The following is a 27,551-nucleotide window of genomic DNA, read 5'->3' on the forward strand; positions in this document are numbered from 1 at the left end:
CTAAAACGCAGGAATGATCAAATTCCTGACCAAGAACATGCCAACGCTATGGCGGATATAAACAAATTTTCAACAGTCGTTAGAATGAAAAATTGATACCCAATACAACGGTAAATGATTGCATATGTAGACCAAGCTTTTTAATAAATTTAGTGAAATAATAAGATTTCCTTTAATGTAAGATTAAGAGTAAAGAGAACTAACTGATAATTTTACTGCGAAAGAATAAGGCCGTAACAATAATTTTACTTTACAGTCTCTCTAAACAAGTAAAGAAAATGTGCAAAACAACACTAAAAGCAGAAATAAACCGCAGAATAAGTAACAAGTCATAAAAAAATCACCAAAACTATTTTTAAACTTATATAAATCTGTGAATAGGCATGCCCAAACAAATTGTCATTAGGATGGGCCAATGCAAACCATCTGTTAAAAACACAGCCTATTGACTATTGTGCACTCATCAGACCATCGATTGAGTACGCTGCCACAGTGTGGGACCCCCATCAAACCGCCTTGATCAAAGACATCTACTGGGTACAGCGTAAAGCAGCACGATTTGTCTACAATCAGTACACAGACACTTCCCCAGGATGCGTCACTGGACTACTAGACCAACTCCAGTGGGATCCCCTACAGTATAGACGAATTAAACAGCGACTCATACTATGCTACAAGATACAGAACCAACTAGTGGAGATACAACCATCTATCTACTACACATCTGGGGACAACAGAACAAGGGGTGGCCACAGACTAAGACAGATAAGAGCTACTAAGGAAGTATACAACAACTCCTTCTTCCCACGCTCTATAAGGGACTGGAACCTTCTGCCAGACACAATAGCAGCTGCACCAGCACTCGAGGAGTTCAGGGCCAGATTAGCCAGTGTGCCCTGGACCCAGTTGCAACTTAACTAGACATCAGCTTGCCAAATTGTACAGTGTATATAGTTTTAAAATTTTTGTTAATATTCACTTTTAATCAATGGAGAAGCCTCCTGTTTTACCGAGCGGAGTTAGTAAATCACTCAAATATGAGGTCAACTCCTTAACGGAAGAAGAAGAAGAAGAACATAAACCTTATCGCTATTTGTCCGCCATTACTGGATATCACACAGGTTCTGTAAAATTTTGACGTCTTAAAACAAAATATCTGACGCCATAATGGAAAAGTGATTGTTGTATGCGTCAAAAGGTCAAGCGGCTGGCCAAATAGGCTAATAGCAATAAGGTGTATTTATCATCATGTCGGTTAAAAGTTCATTAGAGCTTATGTTTGTCTATGTTTGTATACCTTGCCAACTCTAAATAAAGCTAATTTATTTATAGAGACACGATTGATTTGAAGACAAATGGGATCCTACTAAAAAGCACCCGAGTGAAGAAAAAGTGCCAGGGGAAGAATAAAAATTGCCCGGGGAAAATATATAGATAATGCATTGGCATGAGGCAACTTAGCTGCAGAACCCTAGCTCTTAGATCCTTTGCAATGTTATTGTTTGACTATTTGCAGACCATGTATGCAGCAACACTGTCTACACACTTAAGATGTACATTTAGCATTGTACATATCCCCATTTATATTAAGGACGAAACAAGCAATGATTTTTTATTTTTTTATTCAGGAAAACATTTATTGTTATAAAATATTATTATTGTATACTCTTGGGCACTTTTTTGTCTTTCCCGGGCACTTTTTATTTTCCAAGCGCTCTCAGGCGCTTTTTAGTAGGACCGAACAAATTGGAACCTATAGTCTATACAAATTGACAACTATTTAACATGATAAAGACTCATAAAAAAATTTATTTATATTCTGGCCAAACACTTTTAATTTATAAAATCATTAAGAACAGAAGTTGGGCGTCCAAAACCCACATTCATTAATTTTTACTTATCCCTTCAGTTCTTTAAACTTATCATTTAAAGGCAGTCTCTGATTAAGTTTTCTGATGAAGTTTTTTTTTTGCATGATAACTTTGTAACCTCTAGGATTGTTTTAAACTTGGATATAAACTGAACTCCAAGATCAAGATATATAAAGGTTAAATTTAGAAAAAAAAGGCTCTGTATCATTTTGATGAACATCATATATGAAGGGGGATAGGATGGGTCCTGATACCGAAATCCCGAGCTTAAAAACAAGAAATCCCGAAATCCCGGGGTTTAAAAAACAAAATCCTGAGGTCCCGAAATTCAAATAAAGAAATTCTCGGATCCCGAAAGGGTCATTCCCGAAATCCCAAGCTTAAAAAAACCCGATATCGGAGTCCCGATAAATGTCCTATCCCCCCTCATATATATCATAATGATAAATGGACTTATTTTTATGCCCCACCTATGTTAGTAGAGGGGCATTATGTTTTCTGGTCTGTGCCTCCTTTTGTCTGTCCATTTGTTAGTCTGTCTGTTCATTCGTCCGTCTGTCCCGCTTCAGGTTAAAGTTTTTGGTCAAGGTAGTTTTTGATGAAGTTGAAGTCCAATCGACTGCAAACTTGGTACACGTGTTCCCTATGATATGATCTTTCCAATTTTAATGCCAAATTAGAGATTTTACCCCAATTTCACAGTCTACTGAACATAGAAAATGATAGTGCAAGTGGGGCATTCGTGTACTGAGGACACATTCTTGTTTACAGTCAACATTACACTTAAAAAGCCACTGATAGCAAAAATCACCAATGAGACACAGGATTCTGCAGAACCCTTTATACATTTATAGATATGAAAACCAACAGAGAGATTACATTTGTCCCTCTTAACAGTTGATGTTCTTTATTATTTTAAAGGTTGACAAGATGGAGTCTGATGAAGAGGCGTTTATTGAGGCTGAAATACAGAAAGGACTTGACAAATTAACGGAAGCAGACTTAGAGTCTTCAGATATCAGTGCCTCAGATGTGTTGAACAGTGATAATAGTTCATCAGAAGATGTAAATGAGGTATAGAATTCAGGATGTATGATAGATGAAGAACAAAATTGTGGGTTTCCAGTAATTTATCATTGCAGATAAAAAAAAAATTCAAACCCATTTTGTTTTTAATATTAAACATCATCATTTTGTAAATACCAAATTGAAATATAATATTAGTTTATGGAATAAATTTGATACAATGAAACATTTTTATTGCTCAAGATTAATTTAATAATCTTTCACAAAACCCTATGTCGGTTACCAAAAATTCAACAATTTTTAGACTAATACAGAATGCTGAAAGTCATATTTGTGAGAAAAAAAATCAAATCATTGAAGCAGATATTAGGGTGTGTGATTTGAATAATTTCAGACATAAAATGTACACCTACATTTTATTTGACAATTTTGATGCATGTATCTATTTACATAAACAATAGTTGACAGAATCGTGTAGTGTTGACTATATTTTTTTATTCTGGATTTTGCTTTAAAACTATAATTCATGATCTTATGATTCTTATCATATTAAAATGTTAAAGTCTTGTCAATATAAAAATTATATTTGATGCTAAACATAAATATGATTTAGTACCAATCAATCAATTCAATCATAATATATGTTTTACAGGTCCTCCCTGGAGAATTTGACAACTATGTAAAATCTCTGCAGCAACAGACAGCAGCCTTTGAACTTGACCTTGCAGAATGTGATGACCTTCTCAGACAGTCAGTTGATATTACTAGTAAGTTACGTAAGAGTTGAGTTTTGTGTATTTTATATGTAAAAAATCCGCATAAAACACAAAAGTTGTAACACACTAAAAAAACAATGGACAATTTAGCATGAGGGAAACAAAAAATAGAATCATTACAAACTTGAAACTTGGTATTGTAAATTTAGAAATTTTAGTGTGTACTTATCATTGAAATTGTTGAGCACTGCATAAAAACGAGTGATAAACAATTGCACTTTCAGTAAACTCTTCCTGCAAATTATGTTATCTAAACTTTAATGGTGTTATTTTATTATTCTAAAACCTATGGATCCCTGCACAATAATAACAACATCACACAAATTTATGAAAATAACAGACTTTAAAAAATTGTAATGTACTTTTGAGTAGTATGATGTGTTGAACTGTATTTTGATAGGTTCTAGAGACGTCATTCCTTATGATGAAGATCTTCAGCAAAATATTACAGAAAATGGTGAAAACACAGAGGATTTAAGATTAAAGGTAAACAGAATTGATTTGGTTTTTAAATTTTTATGTATTCTGCATTTTCAGCATATTTCATTTAAATGTCATCTAATACAGAATTATGTTATACTGTCATCACGATATAGATATAATTTGTCAGTTCGTTACAAGTATTTGCCAATAAGACTACTCTCTACCAGATTATGTTCATCATATTTAATTTGTCATTATTTTCATTTCACAAGATTTTAGAAGACCTTGAAAAGGATGATAGTGATGAAGATGATGACCTGTTCTCAGATTCTGAGGACGATAACAAGATTACAGAAGAAAAAGAAGGTTAGAGCTGCCAATTTGGTCAAATGTCATTCTTTTTTAACAAATGAAGTAAAATATATTGAATACACTATGAAAGAAAAATATGTGGATGAATTTGACATCGCAAAGCAAGTATTATCAGGTCAAAAAGTTCAATGATATGATTTCCCTTGAATGCCAAACGGTCGATTGTAGCAGTTTATGCATAAAATAGAAATTTTTAACTTTTCTGTTTGTCAATGTTAAGAGGGAAAATAATCTGTGATTAATATTTTGATAGAGAAAACACTATTTATAAAAGTGTGTGAAATAAACTTTCTCATTGATTAAGTGTATGAGTTTGATGAATTTATAATTAAGTTTTAATATCAGTCAAGAATCATATAAGGAACTGAGTTAATGAGTTCTTAAAGAAAATCATGGATGATTACAGAAAATAAAGCTATGGTATTGGTAACTAGGGAACAGTTAGAGTTTAAGGAAATATTGGCCGGACAGAAAGATAGAATACAAGAGCAGTCTAAAAAACAAGAAGATCAACTTAATCAGGTTTGTTGTTTATATGCCCATCTACCATCTATGCCATATATATCAAGTATGCTTGGCCTACCATGCTTACACGCAATGCCCACCTACCATCTATGTCATATATATCAAGTATGCTTGGCCTATCATGCTTACACGCAATGCCCACCTACCATCTATGCCATATATATCAAGTATGCTTGGCCTACCATGCTTATAGCAATGCCCACCTACCATCAATGCCATATATATCAAGTATGCTTGGCCTACCATGCTTTTAGCAATGCTCACCTACCATCTATGCCATATATATCAAGTATGCTTGGCCTACCATGCTTATAGCAATGCCCACCTACCATCTATGCCGTATGTATCAAGTATGATTGGCCAACCATGCTTTTGGCAATGCCCACCTAACATCTATGCCCACCTACCATCTATGCCATATATATCAAGTATGCTTGGCCTACCATGCTTGCACACATTAAGAGGATATTTATAAAAAAAAAATGTGCATGCATAGAGCTTTGTTGAAATGTATATGTTGACTGATGTTGTCATATTGTTTTTGCATGCTACAGTGAGATTGTTGAGCAATTTATGGACCTATGGGTATGAGTTCTTTGCTATATATAATTGATGATTGGTTGAGATTACTACACATCTATGTTCCTCATTCCACAGATGTAAGGAGGTTGACATCAAGAATTCAACTGAAAATATTGCATTGGATTGCATGAACAAGTTTTTGCTCCATGTTGAAGGCCTCTCTGTGATTGTGATGAAAAACAGCAAAAGCAGCGCCTTTCCTTCCTTATTTTGTCATTGTATTTAGTGATTTTGTTTCATGAGTTGATGCATCTTAACCTTTCTTTTCAATAATTACCATTAAAAAATGTATGTTGCCCTCTATATGTCATTTGAATTTTGTTGTTGTTGGGTTGCTGCCTCTTTTACACATATAATCTACATTTTCTGTTCTTCATATATATTTTGAACAGAAGCTTTCCATCTCTTTATTAGGCCTCATGTCTAATTAGATTCTAGCTATGTGTGTATTTTCTTTTCCTCATGGTCTTGTAATTTTCTCTTGGCTCCAATAAAACTCTGATTACATATCTGCCTTTTGATAAATATGCAAATAGAGAGTATGAAATTCTACAATGAAACTAAAAAAAACAATTATCAAATGTTATCTTTTATGATTTTCAGTTGATTGAGAAAGAAAGACATGATGAAGAAATATATGAACAAGAAATTGAAACAAAGAAGCAAGAACAAAAACTTCAGTTTGAGAGAGAAGAATCTAGACTTCTTACCGAAAGAAAGGTACCATTATTTAATATGAAGTAAATTTTCTATTATTTCAAGGCAAATTAATGTACATTAGGTGGTGCTTGAAACTTAATTAAATTGTACATGTATGTAGATTGTGCATATCCGTGATTATGATAAAAGGGGGTCCTGGTAAGCCAATGTTTGGAGTGATAAGTCCATGCATTTGTCTTATAAGGAGCACCATAAAAAAAGGGCCCAGGCTTCATGGTGCTGCAATCAAATCTGCTGATGTGTAGAATAGCACCTGAAAATGCAAGCAAAATATCAAAAACATCAAGAATACAGTTAAATAATATATTCTGTACTGAAAAAAAATTGTAATGTTTTTAAGAATACATATAATGAACATAAAGTTTACAAAATTGATTTCAAGGATTTAGTGCGACGCCACATTAAACTGTCAAAACTGGAGAATATATGAATTGAAAATATTTGTTTGTCAATTAAAAATTCTAAGAAATTAGAATTAAATTAATCAGATTAAATTAATCAGTATGAATGAAAATAATTTTAAAATTTATTGAAGAGAAGACAAGAAGAAGAAGAAAAACAACAAAAGATAATAGAACAACAATTAGAAGAAGAAATGAAGACACAACAGGTTTGTTAGTTTTCTCTAGAAAATTATTGTTTATATGTGCACATTGCATACAACTCATTCTAACATGACTTTCTTCAAACGCTTTGAGTACACACCCGTGGTAAAATATGAATATATATCATGGGCTGTTCCCATTTTACCCCCACGTCATATGTTTTTTAATGAATGAGGAACCCGACGTCATAGAACAATGACGTAAGCATATAAGCATTTTACGGGAAAATTCACGCTTATGAATCCAAAATTCATCACAACAAGGAAAAGTAAACAAACGATGCTAAAATGTGGTATAAACCATTTTTTTTAATACATGTAAGACTTATAAGTAAATTATCATTTAAATTCACCCAAAACTATCTAAATACCTTATTTCAAATAGTTAAAACATGTCACTAATTCAGTTTGCTACGTTCTTTTACGTCGACTTAATAGTGCGTTTATTTATGAGAACGGCAAATATTTGCCCCCACCTGGAGCGCTTTGATCCAAAAGAATTTCCGTATTTGTCCTATAAGAATCGAAATAATTCATGGGGGCTTGAATATATCTAGATTTTACCACGGATTGTCCCTTTATGCCAATATTTTACCCCTCGCTAACGCTCAGGGTAAAATATTTGTCATAAAGGGCCAACCCGTGGTAAAATCACGATATATTCAAGCCCCCATGAATTATTTCTTAATTGTTGATTGATTTATTTCATATTTGTCCTGTTTCTGAAATGTAGTTTATATCTTTTTCTCATACTTCTTTTACACAAAAAAATTGCTGTCATCAAAGTCATTACATTAAAGAATATTTTGTTTTCGTTCCAATTAGATATTGTGTTAATTTTTAGTTGTAAAAAATGTGAAGTTATAGGTCTCTAAAAAATGAAAAAAAACTATTGAAGATACATTTTCTGAAATCACAATATATAAAAAAGAAGATGTGGTATGATTGCCAATGAGACAACTATCCACAAAAGACCAAAATGACACAAACATTAACAACTATAGGTCACTGTAAGGCCTTCAACAATGAGCAAAGCCCATACAGCATAGTCAGCTATAAAGGCCCCGATAAGACAATGTAAAACAATTCAAACGAGAAAACTAACAGCCTTATTTCACAGTTTAGACTCATTTTTGTCCCTTGATAAAAATCACATTAAATATACTGTGTTGAATTCCATGAGTACATGAGTTTAAAGTAAAATTCGTGTTTGACTAATATCTATGGTATCCAAAGAGAAAATTTCAAAAACATAGATGAATCCACTCTCACTGGTATATTTTACAATTTGATTAAACAGCTATTTATTATAAACTCATTTGATCTTTTTTTTTTTTTTTTAAATACTGACAATTTTTAGATATATGAATTATTTTTAAAAATTATAGAAAAAGATTGAAGAACTTGAAGAAATATCCAAGAGAGAGAAAGAGGAATGGGAAAAAAGAGTAAAAGAAGAACAAACCAAACAAAAGGAAAAAAAGGAAATGGCTGCTGTTAAAATACAATCTGTTTATAAAGGATACTGGTAAAAGACTTGTACCATAATAATAAAACATCTAAAATAAACGATAAAGGAAAAAAAAATGTTAAGGCTGTGTCAACATTCCATCATTTTGTAATGAACAATTATAGGGACTTTTCTTTTAAATGTGTTCACTTATAAAGCTAATTTTTAGTATGTGAATCTACCAAGATGAGTAATGGATCCTGTTTACATTTGGTTCTGCTCTGCTGATTATTTTAGTGTTTTTTTTTAAATTGTGGGGCATCAAGTTTTCTAGTCTGTGTGTCTGTCTGTTTGTCTGTTTCTTATCAGTTAAAGTTTTTTTTGAAATTACAGTCACATCAACATTGAACTTTATAATCATGTTCATTATGATGTTACTTTAAAATGAGAAGGGCGAAATATTAGCTTTTGACCCTAAATTTGCATTTCATTGAATATGAAAATTTGAGAGTGCATATCAGGTTGAAGTTTTTGGTTGATATGACAATGTAAAACAATTCAAACGAGAAAACTAACGGCCTTATTTTATAAAAAAATGAACTAGGTGGTTTGCCATGAAGTTAAACTTGAAACTTAGTACAAATTTTAAAGTATATATGTCAAATTATGGTTTTCAAACCTGATTTCATTGCACAGTTTACTTAATCAATAAGTGGTATAGTGTGAGCTGGCTGTAGTATCCTATGGACACACATTCTTGTTACTCCCTCTTTTCTCAATAAATATAACTATGTGTTAGATATATGATAAAAATGAAGAGAGGCAGTTAATTAAGACTCATGCTATTTTTATTTGATAGCACTAGAAAGCAACATAAAACAGAAATTGACAAAAGATGGAAGGAGGCTCAAGGAAAGAGAAGAAAAGAAAGATATAAAGAAATAGAAAAAGAACAGAAAAAAATTGAGGAAGATGAAGAGAGGTCAGCTTTTCCTTCATCATTTAGTAAATGCTTCTGAAAACAGTTAAACAATTTCTTTCATATAAGTGCCAGTCTGCAAAAGAAAATAAGCATACTATCAACTAATTATTATGAAGGCAATCAAATCTTTCCACTAGAATCTGTTAGTGTTTTACCTGTCCATTATTTTTTTTATAACGTATACTGTCCACTTGTTTGGTAATTGTTTTTGGTCTGACTAGTTTCTCAAATTTAAAATAAGAACAATGTGTCACGGTACAAATCAGAAAGTTTTGAATTTAAATAAAAAAGTTAATATGTTTTAAAAATATCATATAGACAAAAGATACAAGATGAAGAAAAGAGGGTTAAAGAAGAAAAAAGAAAGGAGGAGGAAAGAATGAAGAAAGAAGAGGAGGAAAAAAGAAAGCAAGAGGAAGCAGATTGGAAACAAAGAGAGAAAGAAGAAAAAAATAAAAAGGAAGAGGAAAAAAGGATAAAGGCTGAAGAGGAGAAACTTAGGAAGGAAGAAGAAAAAAGGAGAAAAGAGGAAGAGAAGAAAAGAAAGGAAGAAGAAAAAAGACAAAAGCAGGAAGAAGAGAGACAGCGTAAAGAAGAGGAAAAACAAAAGAAAAAAGGTAGCTATTTAGGAATATGTTTTATCTACACTTTAGTCCATACTAATCCATCCAATCCAACAGCAATCGTATTCTTAAAAAAAAAGATCTTTCAATGAATCTGTCTGTAACTAAATTTCGTAAAGTCTCAAAACTTACAAAATATACAAATGGACATACAAAGAATTTATATACCCATGTTTTCTTAGCTAGAAAATATTAAATATCTAATGAGTGGTATTCTAATGGCTAAAATCATTTCCCTAACAGATATCATAGACATGTTCCTATATGGAGCTAATCAGTAAGATGAATTCAAAATTTGAATAAAAAAAACATTAGTGTATAATTTTTCCAAATTGCTTTTTCAGAAGAGGAAGAAAGGAAAAAAAGGGAGGAGGTGGAAAGAAAGCAAAAAGAAGAGGAAGAAAAGGTTAGAAAACAAGAGGAGGAGAAACAGAAAAAGTTGGAGAGAGAAAAACAAGAAAAGGAGGAAAAGAAAAAATTAAAAGAAGACCAACAGAAGGAAGAAATGGAAAGGATAAGACAGGAAGAACTTAAGAAACAAGAAGTAGAAAGACAAGAAGCTGAACTGAAAAAACAAGAAGAAAAATTAAAAGAATTTTTAAATGAAGAGTCAGATGATAGGAGTGATAACACGATTATAAAAAGTACTGATTTTAAAACAAATGGCTGTATTAGTCATCGTGACAAAAATTCTCCCAGAAAATCTGTACGGAGGGTTAAAGATGGATTGGTTAGAGATTCTACGTCTGCTAGTCTTAATGGTGATACTGATGAAAGGTAAATAGGTTGGACATGTATATTGAACATCAGCTTGAAACAGTACACATGTGCATAATGATGCAAAATTTTTATGCCCCACCTACGATAGTAAAGAGGCATTATGTTTTCTGGTCTGTGCGTCCGTTCGTCTGTTCGTTCTTCCATCTGTCCATCCGTCTATCCCGCTTCAGGTTTAAGTTTTTGGTCAAGGTAGTTTTTGATGAAGCTGAAGTCCAATCAACTTGAAACTTAGTACACATGTTACTTATGATATGATCTTCCTAATTTTAAAGCCAAATTAAACTTTTGAACCCAATTTCAGGGTCCACTGAACATAGAAAATGAAAGTGCGAGTTTCAGGTTAAAGTTTTTGTTCAAGGTAGTTTTTGATGAAGCTGAAGTCCAATCAACTTGAAACTAAGTACACATGTTCCCTATGATATGATCTTTCTAATTTTAATGCCTTATTATATTTTTTACCAATTTTCATGGTCCATTGAACATGGAAAATGATAGTGCGAGTGGGTCATCCGTGTACTTTGGACACATTCTTGTTGTGAATGTTTTAAAATAACATAAAGGGTACCAAATTTAATGCACCAGGCAGGGATTTCAACAATAAATGTCTCTTCTGTGATACTTGAGGCCAAACATTTTTGATATCTGATACAAATGTTGGTTGGATTTACAGATCATTAAACATTTAAATAAAATAGTGCCAGTGGGGCATGATTGCCAAAGGACATATATTCTTGTTTTCTCAAAGTTTTTATCAATGTTCCCTGAAAACGAAATGTAATTGAAAAGCAATCTACTATAACATCATAAATTTAAATTACAATTACATGTAATCGAAAATGTCTTCCATTACAGATTAGTGTCAACTTAAAAAAGAAATGTAATCGATTACAATTACAGATTACCCCCTATCCCTGATGTTTAGTAAAGAAATATTTTTGTAAAGTATGACCCATATGTATAATGGCATGATGGGATTCAGCAAACATATTTTGGGAATATAATGATATCAATTCATTCTTTTACTTTTAAAGTTTTAAAACAAAGGGAAAAAAAAACATATATCTAATATTTTTTAAATTTATTAACAGATTAAAGAATGGTTTATCATCCATGATGGAAGGATTACCAAGTCATCTGGAAAGTAAAAGACTTGGATGGATCAAATCATGTACTCCATGGAGGTTAGTATAGACACCATTTTTGTGTTAAGATTAATTTAAAGATAAATATTATTTACAAACGAAATTGTCATTTATGAAGTAAAAAAAATAATTAAGATTACGGAAGTAAAAATAAAAACCAAATGAATTCTTGAACATTACCTGCCAACAAGAAAATTCAAAACCAGGACAGAAACCAATTAAAACTAGAATTGCCATTGCAAGCAATAGCAGATGTCACCCTTCCCCTATTGCCACTAAGCGGCAGCCATTTCAAAACAATTTAATAGTAAATGCAGAACAATGCATTGCGATATATCTGATTGTAAATTTTCAGTACATATAGAGAATTGGTCAAAAGTTTTACATTTCTGCGGTTTCCATGGCAACGGCAGCCATTTTGAAAATTTCAAAGTCAAAAGTCTCATCTTTACTTGCCAGTTAACAATAATATCAAGTTTCATTAAGTTCAAAGCAATTTGAGAATTTTTGACTTTTTTGCAGTTTCCATGGCAATGGTGGCCATTTTGGAAATTCCAAAGTCAAAAGTCTCATCTAGACTTGCCAGTCTACAATCATATTAAGTTTCATCAATTTTGGAGGATTTTGAAATTTATTAAATATTTGATCCTGTATCCATGGTAACAGAGAAGTTCCAATGATTGTCAAAATCATTCAAAACCTGTATATAGTGGACAACTATATTGCATGAAAATTTGATGATTTTAAGTTGAAGCATACCAAAGTTATTCACCAAACCCGGGTGTTTTTGGAGCATTTTGACGTTTTTGTATTGTTTCCATGGAAACGGCAGACATTTTTGAAATTCCAACGCCAAATTCCACATCTACCAATGTTGCTCATCGTTATGTTATTGTTTCCAAAAAATTGGAGCATTTTCATATTTTTGAAATTTTTGGTGTAGTTTCCATGGCAACACAGTAGTTCCAATGATTGCCAAAATCATCCAAAACCAGTATATGGCCGGCACCTACATTGTATCAAAATATTATGATTCCTGGTTTAAGCATCTCCAAAATATTCACCAAAACCAAAAACTGTAATTTTTCACAATTGTTCTGTTTCCATGGAAACGGCAGCCATTTTTTATGGTCTTAGACCCTACAGCAACCCGAAATTTTGTGTTCCACCTTATAGTGAACTATCATTAAGATTGGTTCCATTTCACCTCAAAAAAACTGCCGGACAAAATAGGTGGAAGTATAATAATAATACAGAAAAAGAAACAGAGGAAAAGCAATATGTCACCCGACATTGTCGATCGGGTGACATAATGATATTATTTTGGTATGTTTTACTAGTATTTCTATTTTTAAATTTCAGTAAAGTCAGCAATGAACCTTGGAAGCTGAAAGCCTCTACCAGTAAACGTCCACCTAGACGGCCATCTTCTGCTAAGAAATTACAAATGTTGGAAGAAAGCATAATAACAACAGCGGCCAAAGTAGCATCCCTCAGACAGGTAACAGGAAAAAATTTGGATAATTTATAGTTTTTGAAAGTTTAGTGTTGCATCCATTTTGTTAAACTAGTATGCTATTGTTTAGGGGTCAGCTGAAGTCTGCTTACCAGCATGAGATTTCTGAAGACCCATTGGTGGCCCTCTGCTGCTTTCTTCTCTTTGGTTGGGTTGTTGTCTTTTTGACACATGACTTGTTTCCATTCTCTGTTCTAATTGAATGGTAAAGAAATTTGATTGAATATATTTTTATCTGCTCCATTGACGATATACGGTTTACAATGTCCAAATGTAATTAAAATTAATGTTTTATTGATATTTTGTATGTTCTTTCAATAGAATTCACACACTTAGTAACAAACACGATATTAGGTCAAGCTTTGGAAATTATTGTGTGTATTTGATTTTGCAAATTTTAAAGAAAGGACAAAATGCAAGCTTTATTATTGCTATTTCTTGAAAAATCTTCATACAAATATGTATGAATAACAGAATGCAAGTGCTTATTATTGCCATACTCACAAAGTTGTATTAGTAAATATTCACAATAATATAAACCTCACAATGATTTCTGAATTCATAGTAAATTTGATGTCATCAGTAAGAATAACAAGTAAGAAAAGCTTCTTGTTTCATTATAGAATCTGTATCTATAATTAATTGAATTTTCCTTTATTATATTTACAGGTAACAACAGTTGAATTAAAAGATTTGCCAGGAAGTAATATGTCTACTTTTGGTCAGTGTACTGGTCTGCAGTATCTAAAGATGGTCAACTGTAACTTAATTGCAGTTGAAGGACTCCAGAATTGTAAACAGTTACAATACTTAGATTTAAAGGTAAGATATTCCAGAATACATCTATTATATTTACCATAAATGTATTTAAAATGTAACATTTAGTGTTTGCCATATGCAGTTTAACTTGATATTTTTATGAGTTTAGCATGTTTAAATATAAAATCTTTACTAATGAAACTAAGTCTTGTCTTTATTTTGCTGTAAGATGTGAGCTTTTCAGTAGGATATGATTGAAGATTTTCATTTTATATCTGATTTATATTATTATTTTCTGTGATGTATTGCTCTTAAACTTCTGATAATGAATTTGTTATTTCTTTAGAATAACAAGATAGAATATATAGACCTAAAGTCCTTGGGCAGTATAAAGTTTATAGACCTGAGTAATAATTCACTGAGTGGAATACATGGAATGGATGGGTGTACTGATGTACGATGGCTGGACTTGTCAGACAATAAAATTACTAGACTTGGTAAGTGATCTAATGCCTTGGAAAATGGGGAACACATTATTGACCATATAATTTATATGCCCTGTCTCTCCTTCTTCAGGTTAAAGTTTTCGGTCAATAATATTTTGAAGAAGCTGAAGTCTAATCAACTTGAAACTCAGTTCACATATTCCTTATGATATGATCTTTCTAATTTTTAATGCCAAATTAGATTTTTGACCCAAATTTCAGGGTCCACTGAACATAGAAAATGATCGTGGGGCATCCATGAACTATGGTCACAGTCTTGTTTATTGATATGAATAATTTTGATTATGAATATAAAGAAAAAAATGTGATGCTTTTTGCATTTGAATGGTGATACACTGCAGTATGTATCTAAATCAGTTTAATTGATATATGAAAAGAAAAGATGTGACTGTTATGATTGCGAATGAGACAACTCTTCACAAGAGACCGAAATTAACCAGAAATTAACAACTATAGGTCACCGTACGGCCTTCAACAGTGAGCAATGTTCATATCTCAGCTATAATGACAAATGTAGAACAATTAAAACATGAAAACTAAAGGCCAAATGTATGTTCAAAATAATGAACTTTATAAAGAGTCAGAGAATACATGAACCTAGCTTGGGCAATGTCAAGATACAGATATTCATTTGAATAATAAAAAAAATGAAGTTTCATCAATGAAGATGATCATTAATCTTTTACCACTCTAGGTGGGTTACATGGTTTACGCAGACTTCATACATTGAAACTTGGCAGAAACCAGCTGATCAATACATCAGGATTGGGAGACACGCCCACAATACAGTATCTAGACCTATCCCATAATCATCTACAGGAAGTTCAAGATATAAACAAATTGTGTCTTCTGCAACATTTAAATTTATCTGCAAACAATCTTCTCCAGGTTTGTATCTGCTTTTATTCAAATCAAATTGTGAAAAATTGTGACTTAGGAAACAGAAGTTTACCTAGTTTTATACCTCATGAATTTATTAAGAAGAGCAAATAAAATTGAGGATGGAAATGGGGAATGTGTAAAAGAGACAACAATCTGACCAAAGAGCAGAAAACAGTTAAAGGCCACCAATCAGATAGCTTGAATTCCAAAAGGAACACAACCGGATGCTTTTGACTAGGTTAGCCTTCTCTCCTATATATGCACAATCTGCCATTTGTATCCATACTCACTAAATGTCACAATACAATCATAAACATAATACCATTGGTAAAATGTCAGACAAGACAACTATTTTGGTAAAATGTCAGATAAGACGACTATTTTGGTAAAATGTCAGATAGGACGACTATTTTGGTATTTATAGAATTAAGACTGAAAATATGATATCAGGATTTGCTTAAAGATGAAAATTTAAAAAGAGGACATACTTTAAACATTTAAAAAATTGTATACTGTATCAGTATTTTTACTAACGGATACTTGATCACGATATTGTGTAGTTAAATCAATGAATAAATGATTTTCAATGAATGAAAAGTATGCTTATTTTGTGGCAAATTTAACCATTGTTTTTTTCTTCGTAGATTCCAGATTTACAGAACCATGTATTGTTACAAGATTTAATATTGGAAGATAACAATATAACTTCACTTGATGATTTGACTCAGTCCTGGTTACCTTTGGTGCAAAAACTTAATATTAGTCAAAATAGGTAAATTGTAATTGTTGTAAAAAAGAAAAATGGATTGAAAAATAGCAAGTACTGTTGAAGAACAGATTGAAAACTTTAAAGATGTAATATCATATGAATTTAAACAGCATGAACACAAAACTACAAAAAAATGATATTTTTCATATTTTTAGCAAGGAAAATAATAGAAAACAAAAACAGCTGTCTTATAAAAAATCAGTGATGTTGTAATTAACTAATCCTTATATAGTGAACTGATATGGCTTGTTTGAAACGTAGGATATCTTTTTCATTCACTTATCAAATCTAAATGTCAACAGTCTACCCTAAAACATTTAAAGAAGGCATTTTTGATAATTATTTTCTTTGTCTTGTTCATTTTCATTTCATTTTAAAGGAACACGAAAACAAGTACTTATATTAGTTGACAAAGGTTATGATGTTAGAAGTTGTAAATTTCAATTTCGAAAATGTTTATTTCAGTTTGGAAGATATAGTCAGCTTAGAGAACCTATTATTACTGCGAGATTTTAATCTAAGTAATAACCAGGTTTTAGGTAAGAATTACTTTTTTATCGTTTTCCAGAATTCACTTTCTAATTCAAATTACCTGTTTTATTGTTGATGCCTGATAAGTTCATTCATGGGCACTTTTTAATTATATTTTTTTCAGTTTTAGTATTCTTGTCTGAAACTTGTATGTCAGAATTTCATATGTATATAATATAATATTTTAAACTAGAAAACTAGACATATTTTTTTGAAGCTTTGAATTCATAAAAGTGTTAGTTAACTGGGCTTTATAATAATAGATGAAATTGTGTTACATTACAAATTTTATAATGATAAGTGAAGGTATTAATACATGCGTGTAAAGACCTTAAGTAACTTTTGACAAAGAGTCTGTAAATCTTTAATTATTCATAGTAACATTATTCTTTCAGATATAGATGTGTTCCAGTCTTCATTACAAAGTTATATATATATAGAAATGTTACACTTATGTGGTAATCCTGCAGTAGTTATTCATAGCTACATTATTCTTTCAGATATAGATGTGTTCCAGTCTTCATTACAAAGTTATATATATATAGAAATGTTACACTTATGTGGTAATCCTGCAGTAGTTATTCATAGCTACATTATTCTTTCAGATATAGATGTGTTCCAGTCTTCATTACAAAGCTATATATATATAGAAATGTTACACTTATGTGGTAATCCTGCAGTAGTTATTCATAGCTACATTATTCTTTCAGATATAGATGTGTTCCAGTCTTCATTACAAAGCTATATATATATAGAAATGTTACACTTATGTGGTAATCCTGCAGTAGTAATTCATAGCTACATTATTCTTTCAGATATAGATGTGTTCCAGTCTTCATTACAAAGCTATATATATATATAGAAATGTTACACTTATGTGGTAATCCTGCAGTAGTTATTCATAGCTACATTATTCTTTCAGATATAGATGTGTTCCAGTCTTCATTACAAAGCTATATATATATAGAAATGTTACACTTATGTGGTAATCCTGCAGTAGTTATTCATAGCTACATTATTCTTTCAGATATAGATGTGTTCCAGTCTTCATTACAAAGCTATATATATATAGAAATGTTACACTTATGTGGTAATCCAGCAGTAGTTATTCATAGCTACATTATTCTTTCAGATATAGATGTGTTCCAGTCTTCATTACAAAGCTATATATATATAGAAATGTTACACTTATGTGGTAATCCTGCAGTAGTTATTCATAGCTACATTATTCTTTCAGATATAGATGTGTTCCAGTCTTCATTACAAAGCTATATATATATAGAAATGTTACACTTATGTGGTAATCCTGCAGTAGTTATTCATAGCTACATTATTCTTTCAGATATAGATGTGTTCCAGTCTTCATTACAAAGCTATATATATATAGAAATGTTACACTTATGTGGTAATCCTGCAGTAGTTATTCATAGCTACATTATTCTTTCAGATATAGATGTGTTCCAGTCTTCATTACAAAGCTATATATATATATAGAAATGTTACACTTATGTGGTAATCCTGCAGTAGTTATTCATAGCTACATCATTCTTTCAGATATAGATGTGTTCCAGTCTTCATTACAAAGCTATATATATATAGAAATGTTACACTTATGTGGTAATCCAGCAGTAGAAAGTCTAGAAGATACAGATAGGTAATTTAGGGTTATATGTTTTTTGTCTAAAATCAATTTTTTGAACAACATGGTTACTTTCAAATAAGGTTGTTTATTTGCAAAATGGATATATGAATTGTTGGAAAATCTTTATAAACAACAACTTGACATATGATAATAATAATGAAGTAGGTCAAGCTAAAACAAAAACAAAAGATATTGACCTATTAATTCAGGGGGTCATTGTTTTGAAATAAATTTGAAGAAAGAAACTTGCACCAACTAAATATTAGATCTTTTATTAAAATCACCAATACACAAATATTTCCATTGAATATGATTAACTGAACTGATTGAGGCAGTAATTACTAATCTTCTTGTGAAATTCTTTAATATTGAGTTAAACCATAGAAATAATGATAACCATATGCATAATGCTGGTGAATTATTTTAAAAAATAAAAATATTTTCATAATGAGATTTTATGTGTAGTTTTAGAAAGAAACTGACTAAAGATTTGACAAGATTACACCAACTAGATGATGCCACGCTAGAATCAACACAGTTCGGTTCACCTATAAAACCAAGGAATGGCTTTGAAGCCATGTGTCTACACCAAGTTCAAATGATGAAAGATGTACATCATAGATTCCAGCAAGAATTAAAGTAAGTATACAGTAGATTCATTTATTTTTGTAGGTACCAATTTTCGTGGTTTAAGGAAAACTTGCATAATAGTGGATATAAGATTTTGTGGTTTTGCCGAAATCTTAATACAAGCCTACGTAAAATTTGTTATTTGTTGAACATTTAATTTTTAAGTTCATCTCTGCCCACGAAATCAATGAAAATTGTTATCCATCGCATATAAATGAATCCACAGTAGATGTTAAGAAAATGAGATTTGGGATGTATTTGAATAAGACAGCAACCCAACAACGCTTAAAGCCTAAAAACCATCTATAAGTTATTGGTCTTCTACAATAAACAAGTGACCTTTCAACATTTGAAGCTCTAAATTGCCCTCAACTCAGAAAAACAGAAAATGATTTTAATAGAAGCTACCAAATATCAGCTTGCAAAGCCAATTTCCCTAAATGACAAAAACAAGCATTAAGATTAAACTAAAGACATTCAAGAACAAGCTTCTTACTAGCTCATGAAAATGTGGTGGGTTTGATTTGTTTTTTCTTACTCATATCAGCAATACCATAAATATTTGATAATTTAATGTATTTTTAAATTCATATTTTTTTCTTAAAATCAAGGACTTATATACGTCCCTGTTAAAATCAAAATAAGTGGGGAGGTTTAGTTTGAACCCCATTTCATGTCTTTTCTAATGTTGATATGAACTTTCATATGTAAATATTTTTCTTTCTTTGCAGATTCCATTTAGATTCATCAAATCTGTCAGAACTATGTGAAATTTATTTTAAATTCTGTGATAAAACTCATAAGATGGCCGAAGACAATAGATATGCTCATGAGTATGGTGAAATATCAATAGCACAACCGACAGCACCATCAACTCCAAAATCTGGAAGGCCACGATCAGCAAGAGCAAATAAAGTGATACAAGACTCTTATATGAGCCCTAAGGATATGTTTGAAAAAGCTCTTCATGATGGAGGTTGTAAAAGTGGTGGTTCAAATGGTCTAGTCAGGGGAGATAATGTGGCTGTGGTAAAACCAGTGATCACTGCCAAAGTTGTTCAAAATATTCTTGAGGATGATACTACTAGTCAAAAGAAGTAAGTTTATTTCATACTTAGATACAATCTCCAGGCCTGCATTTAACAAAAAGGTGCAAAACTTTTTACCAGTAAATTGCTGAAATACTAACATAACTTAATTGATTGTAGTAGAGGAAAAAAATGACAAGTATAAATCAGAGGAAATGAAACAGTGTTCTCTGATTGACTTCAAAAATAAATTAGACATGTGTGTGAAGCTGTCTTTCAATATCACTATATGTTAATTTTAGAAAGGATATTCTAAATAAAATTTTGGCATTTGAAAACAAAATAATTTATATGAAACTTTTCTTCAGATTACACAGAAGACATGAAGCAGCAGTAAAGATACAGTCAGCATGGAGAGGATATTCAGTACGGAGATGGTATGAACAGGTTGTACAGGATCAAAGCTTTGATATGGCTGTCTTATTGGAACTTCATAATGCCGCCATTAAAATCCAGGTGAGGATTTATTCACTTAAAACTGTTTTGCAGTCATGTAATTAATTTTTTATGCAAAGGGAAATAAAAAAATATTTAAAAAATTCTCAATATAAAAATATGTTAAATAATAATGTGGTATGATTGCCAATGAGATAACTATCCACAAAAGACCAAATTGACACAAACATTAACAACTATAGGTGATAATAGGTCACCGTACGGCCTTCAACAATGACCAAAGCCCATAACGCATAGTCAGCTATAAAAGGCCCCAATAAGACAATGTAAAACAATTCAAACGAGAAAACTAACGGCCTTATTTATGTAAAAAAATGAACTAAAAACAAATTTTGTAACACATAAACAAACAACAACCACTGAATTACAGGCTCCTGACTTGGGACAGGCACATACATAAATAATGTGGCGGGGTTAAACATGTTAACGGGATCCCAATCCTCCCCCTAACCTGGGACAGTGGTATAACAGTACAACATAAGAACTTACTATAAAAATCAGTTGAAAAAGGCTTAACTCATCAGATAGACAAAAAATACAAGTGGATGTGGCCGGGTACTTAGTACTATACATCCCGACACAAAAAGACACAATGAACGGATCTGAGAGTACTCACAGTTATCTGACAGCTAGTTCAAAGCCACTAACAACTAATAAAAAATCATGCCTCTAAGACTAAAGAGTCTAATTCTCCAATTGATTTCTCCTTGCAACAAGTTTTCTATTGCCATTAGATTTGTATTTCTTGCATTTCAAGATGTAGATTATCTTTCAACTTTTTAAGAAAGAATTGATTAAAGAAAATAATTATTTTGCCATCTACAATATGACAGATGAATATAAAATTGAGACTATATATGAAGACTAAGAGATGTGAAGTATACATCAATGATACAACAAACCAAGGACACAAACAGTAAAAGACATGCTAGAGGTCAACATACAGTATTAAACAATTAACAGGTGTCTGGACAATACCTCAAGCTATTAATCACCAACTTACACTGATTTACTTAAGAAGCACATTGTATTTAGGGTGTACCATAAATCTAAAATATTTCTTTTTAATATCCTTCAAAATGTTCATTTGATTATTGTAGAGTTTAAAACCAAACATGAAATTAATAGAACAATTAGAATTGAAATAAAAAAAATACTATCATAGTATTGACTGCATGTTTCTTTTGTAGGCCACATGGAGGGGTTACAGTGTAAGATGTAGATTAGAAAGAGCTTTAGATTTTGCCAAACTTGAAGATGATGATGAGTTTGGTGAAATTGATATGAATGATCTTAATTTTAATGAGGTAAAGTTTATATGTATATATAAAACTGGTAATCTGGTAAGTGAATACCACTTCTCATGTAGTTAATAAGAAATGGCATAATGTTGTGACTTATTTATGACAAAATCTGTAGCCATGCCAATGATGAATTAATGAATAATTTCATATTTCCAATCAAATGTACACACTGAAAACCTTGATCTTCAGGCTCTTGAAATAAGCAACATTTTTTATTTGACTATTTTAAATATTTCATGATCTTAGGGAAAAATTCTTGATAATCCCTCTTATCTTTTTTATACTGTATATGTTACTTTTGTATATCAGTTGGCTTTAATTTCTGTTGTTTTAGGACATATTAGATGATTGGAGACCACCATCAACACCACAGATTCCAAACAGGTAAGAAGTGAATTAATACAAGTTCTGTTGTTTTTTTGCCTTCTCTATGCATTTTAAAATCATTTTATCAAAAGCAAGAACTTGCTTACCAAAGTCTGTTCTGTTCTTTATCACTGATTCCTTTCTAATCAAGAATGAAGTAAGGAATATTGAAGAAATTGACAGCAAGCGTTGTAACTTTGTATCCAATTTGTCAACAAATATTTGAATCTATGATAAATATATTGAAAAATCCTCATGTTAAGAAAGGTTCTGACTTTTGACACTAGATTTTAGGAAATGTTACCAACAATTTAACAATATCAATAATTATAGCATGCATACAAATTTCTGAATCAAACATACATGTTCACTTTGTGTTTTATTGCTACACACCAGAAACCTAGTAAAGATGTTGTAATATTATGAATTGAGATGGAAAGATAAATAATTTGATTTATTTATAGACATGCAGTGTTGGGAAAACCTCCTTCTGGGAAGAAAACCACACCACCAAAAATTCCAGCTCTGCCACTGGGAGATAACCCACATCCTCCTCAGCAACCAAGGAGAGCATGGAGAGGAATGGATTCACCTCTGTCTGATATTCAAGGACAGCAAAATTATCCCAGGCCTCCATCATCCCTTATTAGTGGTACAGATACACATAGAACAGTACAGTCTAGGAAAGAAGAGAAGATATCAGAAGAGTGGTAATTAATTCAGTATTTTCTTCATCAGAAAAGGGTTCAATGAACCATAGCAGCTTTTATAAAAAAATAGTCTAGTGTATGTTACTGTAGTGCCTTTTTTAAAACCACCATGTTAATATTAGAAATTCATTCACTTAAACAATGAATGCTCTTTTTATAATCTGCAGCAGTTTAAGTGTTTTATGAATGAATTTAGCAATGGGTCCCTGACTAGAGAATAGTTTGTGCAAATAAACATGATAAAAGAAGAATGAACTATTAGTTTGTATGATTTTTTTCTTTGTCACTATAACTATTTTCTCTTATTTAGGGGATTCAAAAACAATGAAACTGCACATTTAATGATGCAAAGAGCAAAGAAAATGAAATACAATGCAGAAAGGAGAAAGAAACTTAGTAAACTAGGTATATATCTGTACAATGGCATTTAATTATTTTCTGTCACTTTCTTGGCAATTATTGCACTTCCAAAGGTTTACTTTTCTAACAATAATGTTCCATTTTCTATGAGAAAAGGAGGCTATTTACCTTTATATACAGTTCATGGTAAAATATTTAGCATATAGGGCTAACTTGTATTAAAATCTATATAAATTCAAGTTTACAGGTATAATTTCTTAAGTATATGATTATAAAATTCTTTTCCTGTTTAACAATCTTTTGGGTGCTGTATATTTCTAAACATTCATATATCACATTTCAAAATTATTGACAAATAACATTTGCTAGAATAGAGAAAGGAAAGAGGTAAACCTGTCAAAAAGATAACAACCTGATTAAAGAGTAATACAGCTTTAATAATACTTTGTTCTTTCTAATGTATTTTATTTTGTCTTTACAGATCCAAAACAACGATTGGTCTTGTTCAGAAAACTAGAAGAAGTCTCTCATTATCCACATGTTCAGGCACCAAGCAGGAAAATTCTTCCAAGAAAAGAATATTTTCAAGGTAAAGAGATAGAATGACACAGTGTTGATAGTGTTTACCTTAAAAAACTAAATATACCATAAACATAGTATCTTCATTCCTATGCTGAAAATTTTGATTAAATCAACTGGCTTGTAGAGTTTATTTGTAGAAATGGCAACTAATCACAGCAAGCAGTCTGTCTTCTGTTTTTCTTTCGTGAAATACATTATATTTAGGCTTTTAAACCAATTTTCAACATGAGGTTGTTTTTTTCATTTGCAGAGCGACAGAAAGAAATAGATAATGCAGATAGAGAGAAGAGAATAGAGAAAAGTGAGAAAGTGTCACGAACATTTGAATGGTTACATACACAGGTGGGAGACTATGATGTCAGTGATTCTCCCATCAACACAAATAATCAAGGGTATGTATAAAAATTATACTGTGGATTCATTACTATTCGTTGGATACCAATTTTTGTGGATTTCGTGGGAACAGTTGAACCACGAAATTAAATCTTCAAGGAATGACAAATTTTCTCATGGCTTGTATGCAGACTTTGGCAAAACCACGAAATCAAATATCCACGAACATGTAAGTATTCCTCAATCCACGAAAATTGGTACCCACGAAAATAAACGAATCCACAGTAAAACTAGTTGGGTGCCTCAGTGGCCAAGGGGTTGTAAGTAGTTCTACTATTGTCATCACTAGCCAGTCAATCTGAGGTTGTGAGTTCAAACCCCGCTCATGCAGGTGCATTTGACTCCAATCTTAATGAATAGGATTATTAGTTTTCCTATCAAAAGTTTTCTCTGGCACTCTGGCTTCCTCCACCCATAAAATATGACTGCCAAGAAATAGCCCAAAAGTGGTGTTAAAGCATCAACAATCAATCAATCAAAAGCCTATTTCATTGACAAAAAAAATATCTTACATTTTGTGAAATAAAAAAATATTCCATTGCTGGAAAATTTGCCATTACTAACTTAAAGGACTTTTATGTTGATTTGAATTTATTTACTAAAAATTGTGAATTTTATTAAGCTTGTGAAAAAATCAAAATAATCTTGATCATTAGATTTTAAAATAAATATTCATTAAAGAACATGCAGAAAAATAAAATAAAAAGCACTTAACACTTTTAACAATGCATGAATATTTTACATTTAATGGGGACATGTTTGTACACTGATAATGTTAGCGCTTTGACATGACATGTTTTTTTTTACACATTTTAAACATTAATAGTACAACTGTTATACAGGCATTTGCTCATGGTAATCTATACATTATGTTTGGGAAACTGATTAAAAATTAAGCATATTTAACATTCAATTGGTGATTTTAGGAAAAGGACAAGGCAGAGATTTGGAAGTGATGGAAACCTACCTAAACTGGATTCTGATTTAATGTCAGGGAAAGCTGTCAGACTTGTTGTAAGAAATTTTTCATTGATTAGTATAAAGTTGACCTTTTTTACTTCATAAAGTATTATTAGACTTAAGGATATATATGAGATAAAAAATACTCAACTAGTTGATAAGAAACATAATGTCCGTCACACACATATTTTGCATATCTGTGTAGAAATTCTCTAGGTGTAAATTCAAGAAGAAGAAAAAGACACTGTTAATACTTATAAGGGGAGATAATTAATTTTTTTTTTTTGTTAGATCAAAATTGCATAAAGTATGACCACTCACATTGTAAGCTTATATACTTTCAGAGTAGTCCAGTAGACCTAATGTCAGTTGATAGTGTTAGTATACAGGGAGAATTCAGTAAACCAAGGAGATTTTCTGCCAGTTCTAGTGATTGTAAGTAACAGACGGGTGTAATAAGATATCATTGAAATCCAATATTATTATGTTCATGTAGGTAGTCAATATTGTAGCCTTTTATAGTTGACTATGCGGTATGGGTTTTGCTCATTGTTGAAGGCTGTAAAGTTACCTATAGTTGTTAACTTCTATGTCGTTTGGTCTTTGGTAGAGTGTTATCTGATTGATAATTGTACCACATCTTCTAATCTTTATAATCATGGTAGTAAGATGTTTTCATTGGATCAGTTTTATTGAAATAGAAATTCACCTAAATCATACATATTAACAAAAATTTAATTCTTACAGAAGACATCATACCAAAATGATGTTTAATGCAAATGTGTTTAATGTCTAACTTACTTTTATTTATTTCAGCACAAACCAGGTTGCCACCAATAAAAGGAGGCTCTGCACCAACAGGACAGAAAAGAAAGGAAAAAATGTCATGGAGGAATCCACAGAACAAAAATAATGACATTGGATGGGGAGGGGGTCATAAACGAGTGGTACATTGAGTCTGACTCAATTAAGCAGGGTAAAACTTTAGGATGTAGTGATACAGACCTTGACCAACTGTTCAATGAGAATGTGAGATCTGGAATACATCCAATTGAAAAAGGAGACCAAAATCTTTGCGAAATAAAGTTTCAGTCAATTGATTAATTACATAAATAGAAGATGCCTTTTTCATTCAATAAAATAATGATGAATCGATATATATATAATGATAATGAAATGAGATTCTAATATCTTTTACTTGTCAATAATAATATATTTGAAAAAGACATAATTATAATTTTATTCTATTTGTATTATGCACAGCTTTATTTTGTGGAGTGTTATTACAACAATTGGGTAGAAATTTTTGCCAGTTTATGTTCAAGAAAAGTAAGTGTTACCTAAGGAACAACATTTTGAGAATTTTCACAATTTTCTGTTAAGGAGTATTGCTCAGTTATTCATTGATGGAGGCACACTACAATTTACTGACAGTCTTTCAGAGAATTTGATATATATATCCTTATAATTTGGTGCTGTTTTAGAATGTTCATAATTTTATTTATCTTTAATGATGAATTAGAGGTTAGATCTGGGTGATTGACAGAAGAAATGTTGTCTATAGCTTGATATTGAACTAGACAAATTAGTATTGTATTATTTGCATTCTAACCATTTTGTGAATATTAAATCCTAAGCTCATGATTTGATAATACATGTACCACATTGTGAAAAGGTTAAAAAAAACTCTATATAGAGGTCTACAAGTGATATGTTTTATTATTTAAAGACAGAATTTTATATTATCTATAATTGTTTCTATGTTTCAACAAATTTCCTGTTTTAATCACTTTTTAGAATCTACAATTAAAAAAAATGATAAATGTTTACCCATCCTAAGTTGCATCTGTAATTCAATAAAATTTTAAAAAGCAATGAGCTGTCTCCCTTTTCAACATTCAAAAGACCAAATGTATAGAATTAAGATTGATATAGATTTGATACAAATACATATTTTTGCAACTTTGAAATTTAATTGTAAGTCAAGCAGATCATTATTTGCTGCAACAGTTCATTTTATTGTGAAATTGTCAAGTTTGATTATGAATGTACCATGTATACATTTCTTATGCTTTAGATTTTGCACATGGTGGCTAAAAGTTAAAGAAATATAAATTTTATTAGATGTATAATGAGTGTTGTATACAAAGCAGTTTGATATGTCTTTTGCCAGATTATGTTCATTATGCCTAAATGTTGTCTTGGTGTAATGTCTGTGTAA

The 27,551-nt window shown here is 31.2% G+C and overlaps 1 protein-coding gene across 1 annotated transcript; it reads left to right on the forward strand.

The window, feature by feature from the left end:
- On the forward strand, positions 1–27,173 carry LOC134683744 (leucine-rich repeat and IQ domain-containing protein 1-like). The gene is made up of 32 exons (XM_063543057.1): positions 1–110; positions 2,793–2,945; positions 3,550–3,664; positions 4,074–4,159; positions 4,369–4,462; positions 4,875–4,990; positions 6,179–6,295; positions 6,831–6,905; positions 8,288–8,427; positions 9,209–9,331; positions 9,650–9,948; positions 10,299–10,731; positions 11,823–11,915; positions 13,239–13,377; positions 14,062–14,214; positions 14,498–14,648; positions 15,352–15,545; positions 16,184–16,311; positions 16,774–16,847; positions 18,394–18,493; positions 18,947–19,120; positions 19,843–20,208; positions 20,508–20,655; positions 21,846–21,962; positions 22,294–22,343; positions 22,790–23,035; positions 23,346–23,440; positions 23,877–23,984; positions 24,228–24,369; positions 25,297–25,384; positions 25,675–25,765; positions 26,147–27,173. The coding sequence occupies exons 2-32, from the start codon at positions 2,802–2,804 to the stop codon at positions 26,284–26,286; spliced, it is 4,539 nt and encodes a 1,512-aa protein (XP_063399127.1). The 5' UTR covers positions 1–110; positions 2,793–2,801; the 3' UTR covers positions 26,287–27,173.
- Positions 27,174–27,551: the final 378 nt, after the last annotated feature.

Source organism: Mytilus trossulus, chromosome 9 (genome assembly GCF_036588685.1).
Source record: "Mytilus trossulus isolate FHL-02 chromosome 9, PNRI_Mtr1.1.1.hap1, whole genome shotgun sequence".
NCBI classification, from domain to species: Eukaryota; Metazoa; Mollusca; class Bivalvia; order Mytilida; family Mytilidae; genus Mytilus; species Mytilus trossulus.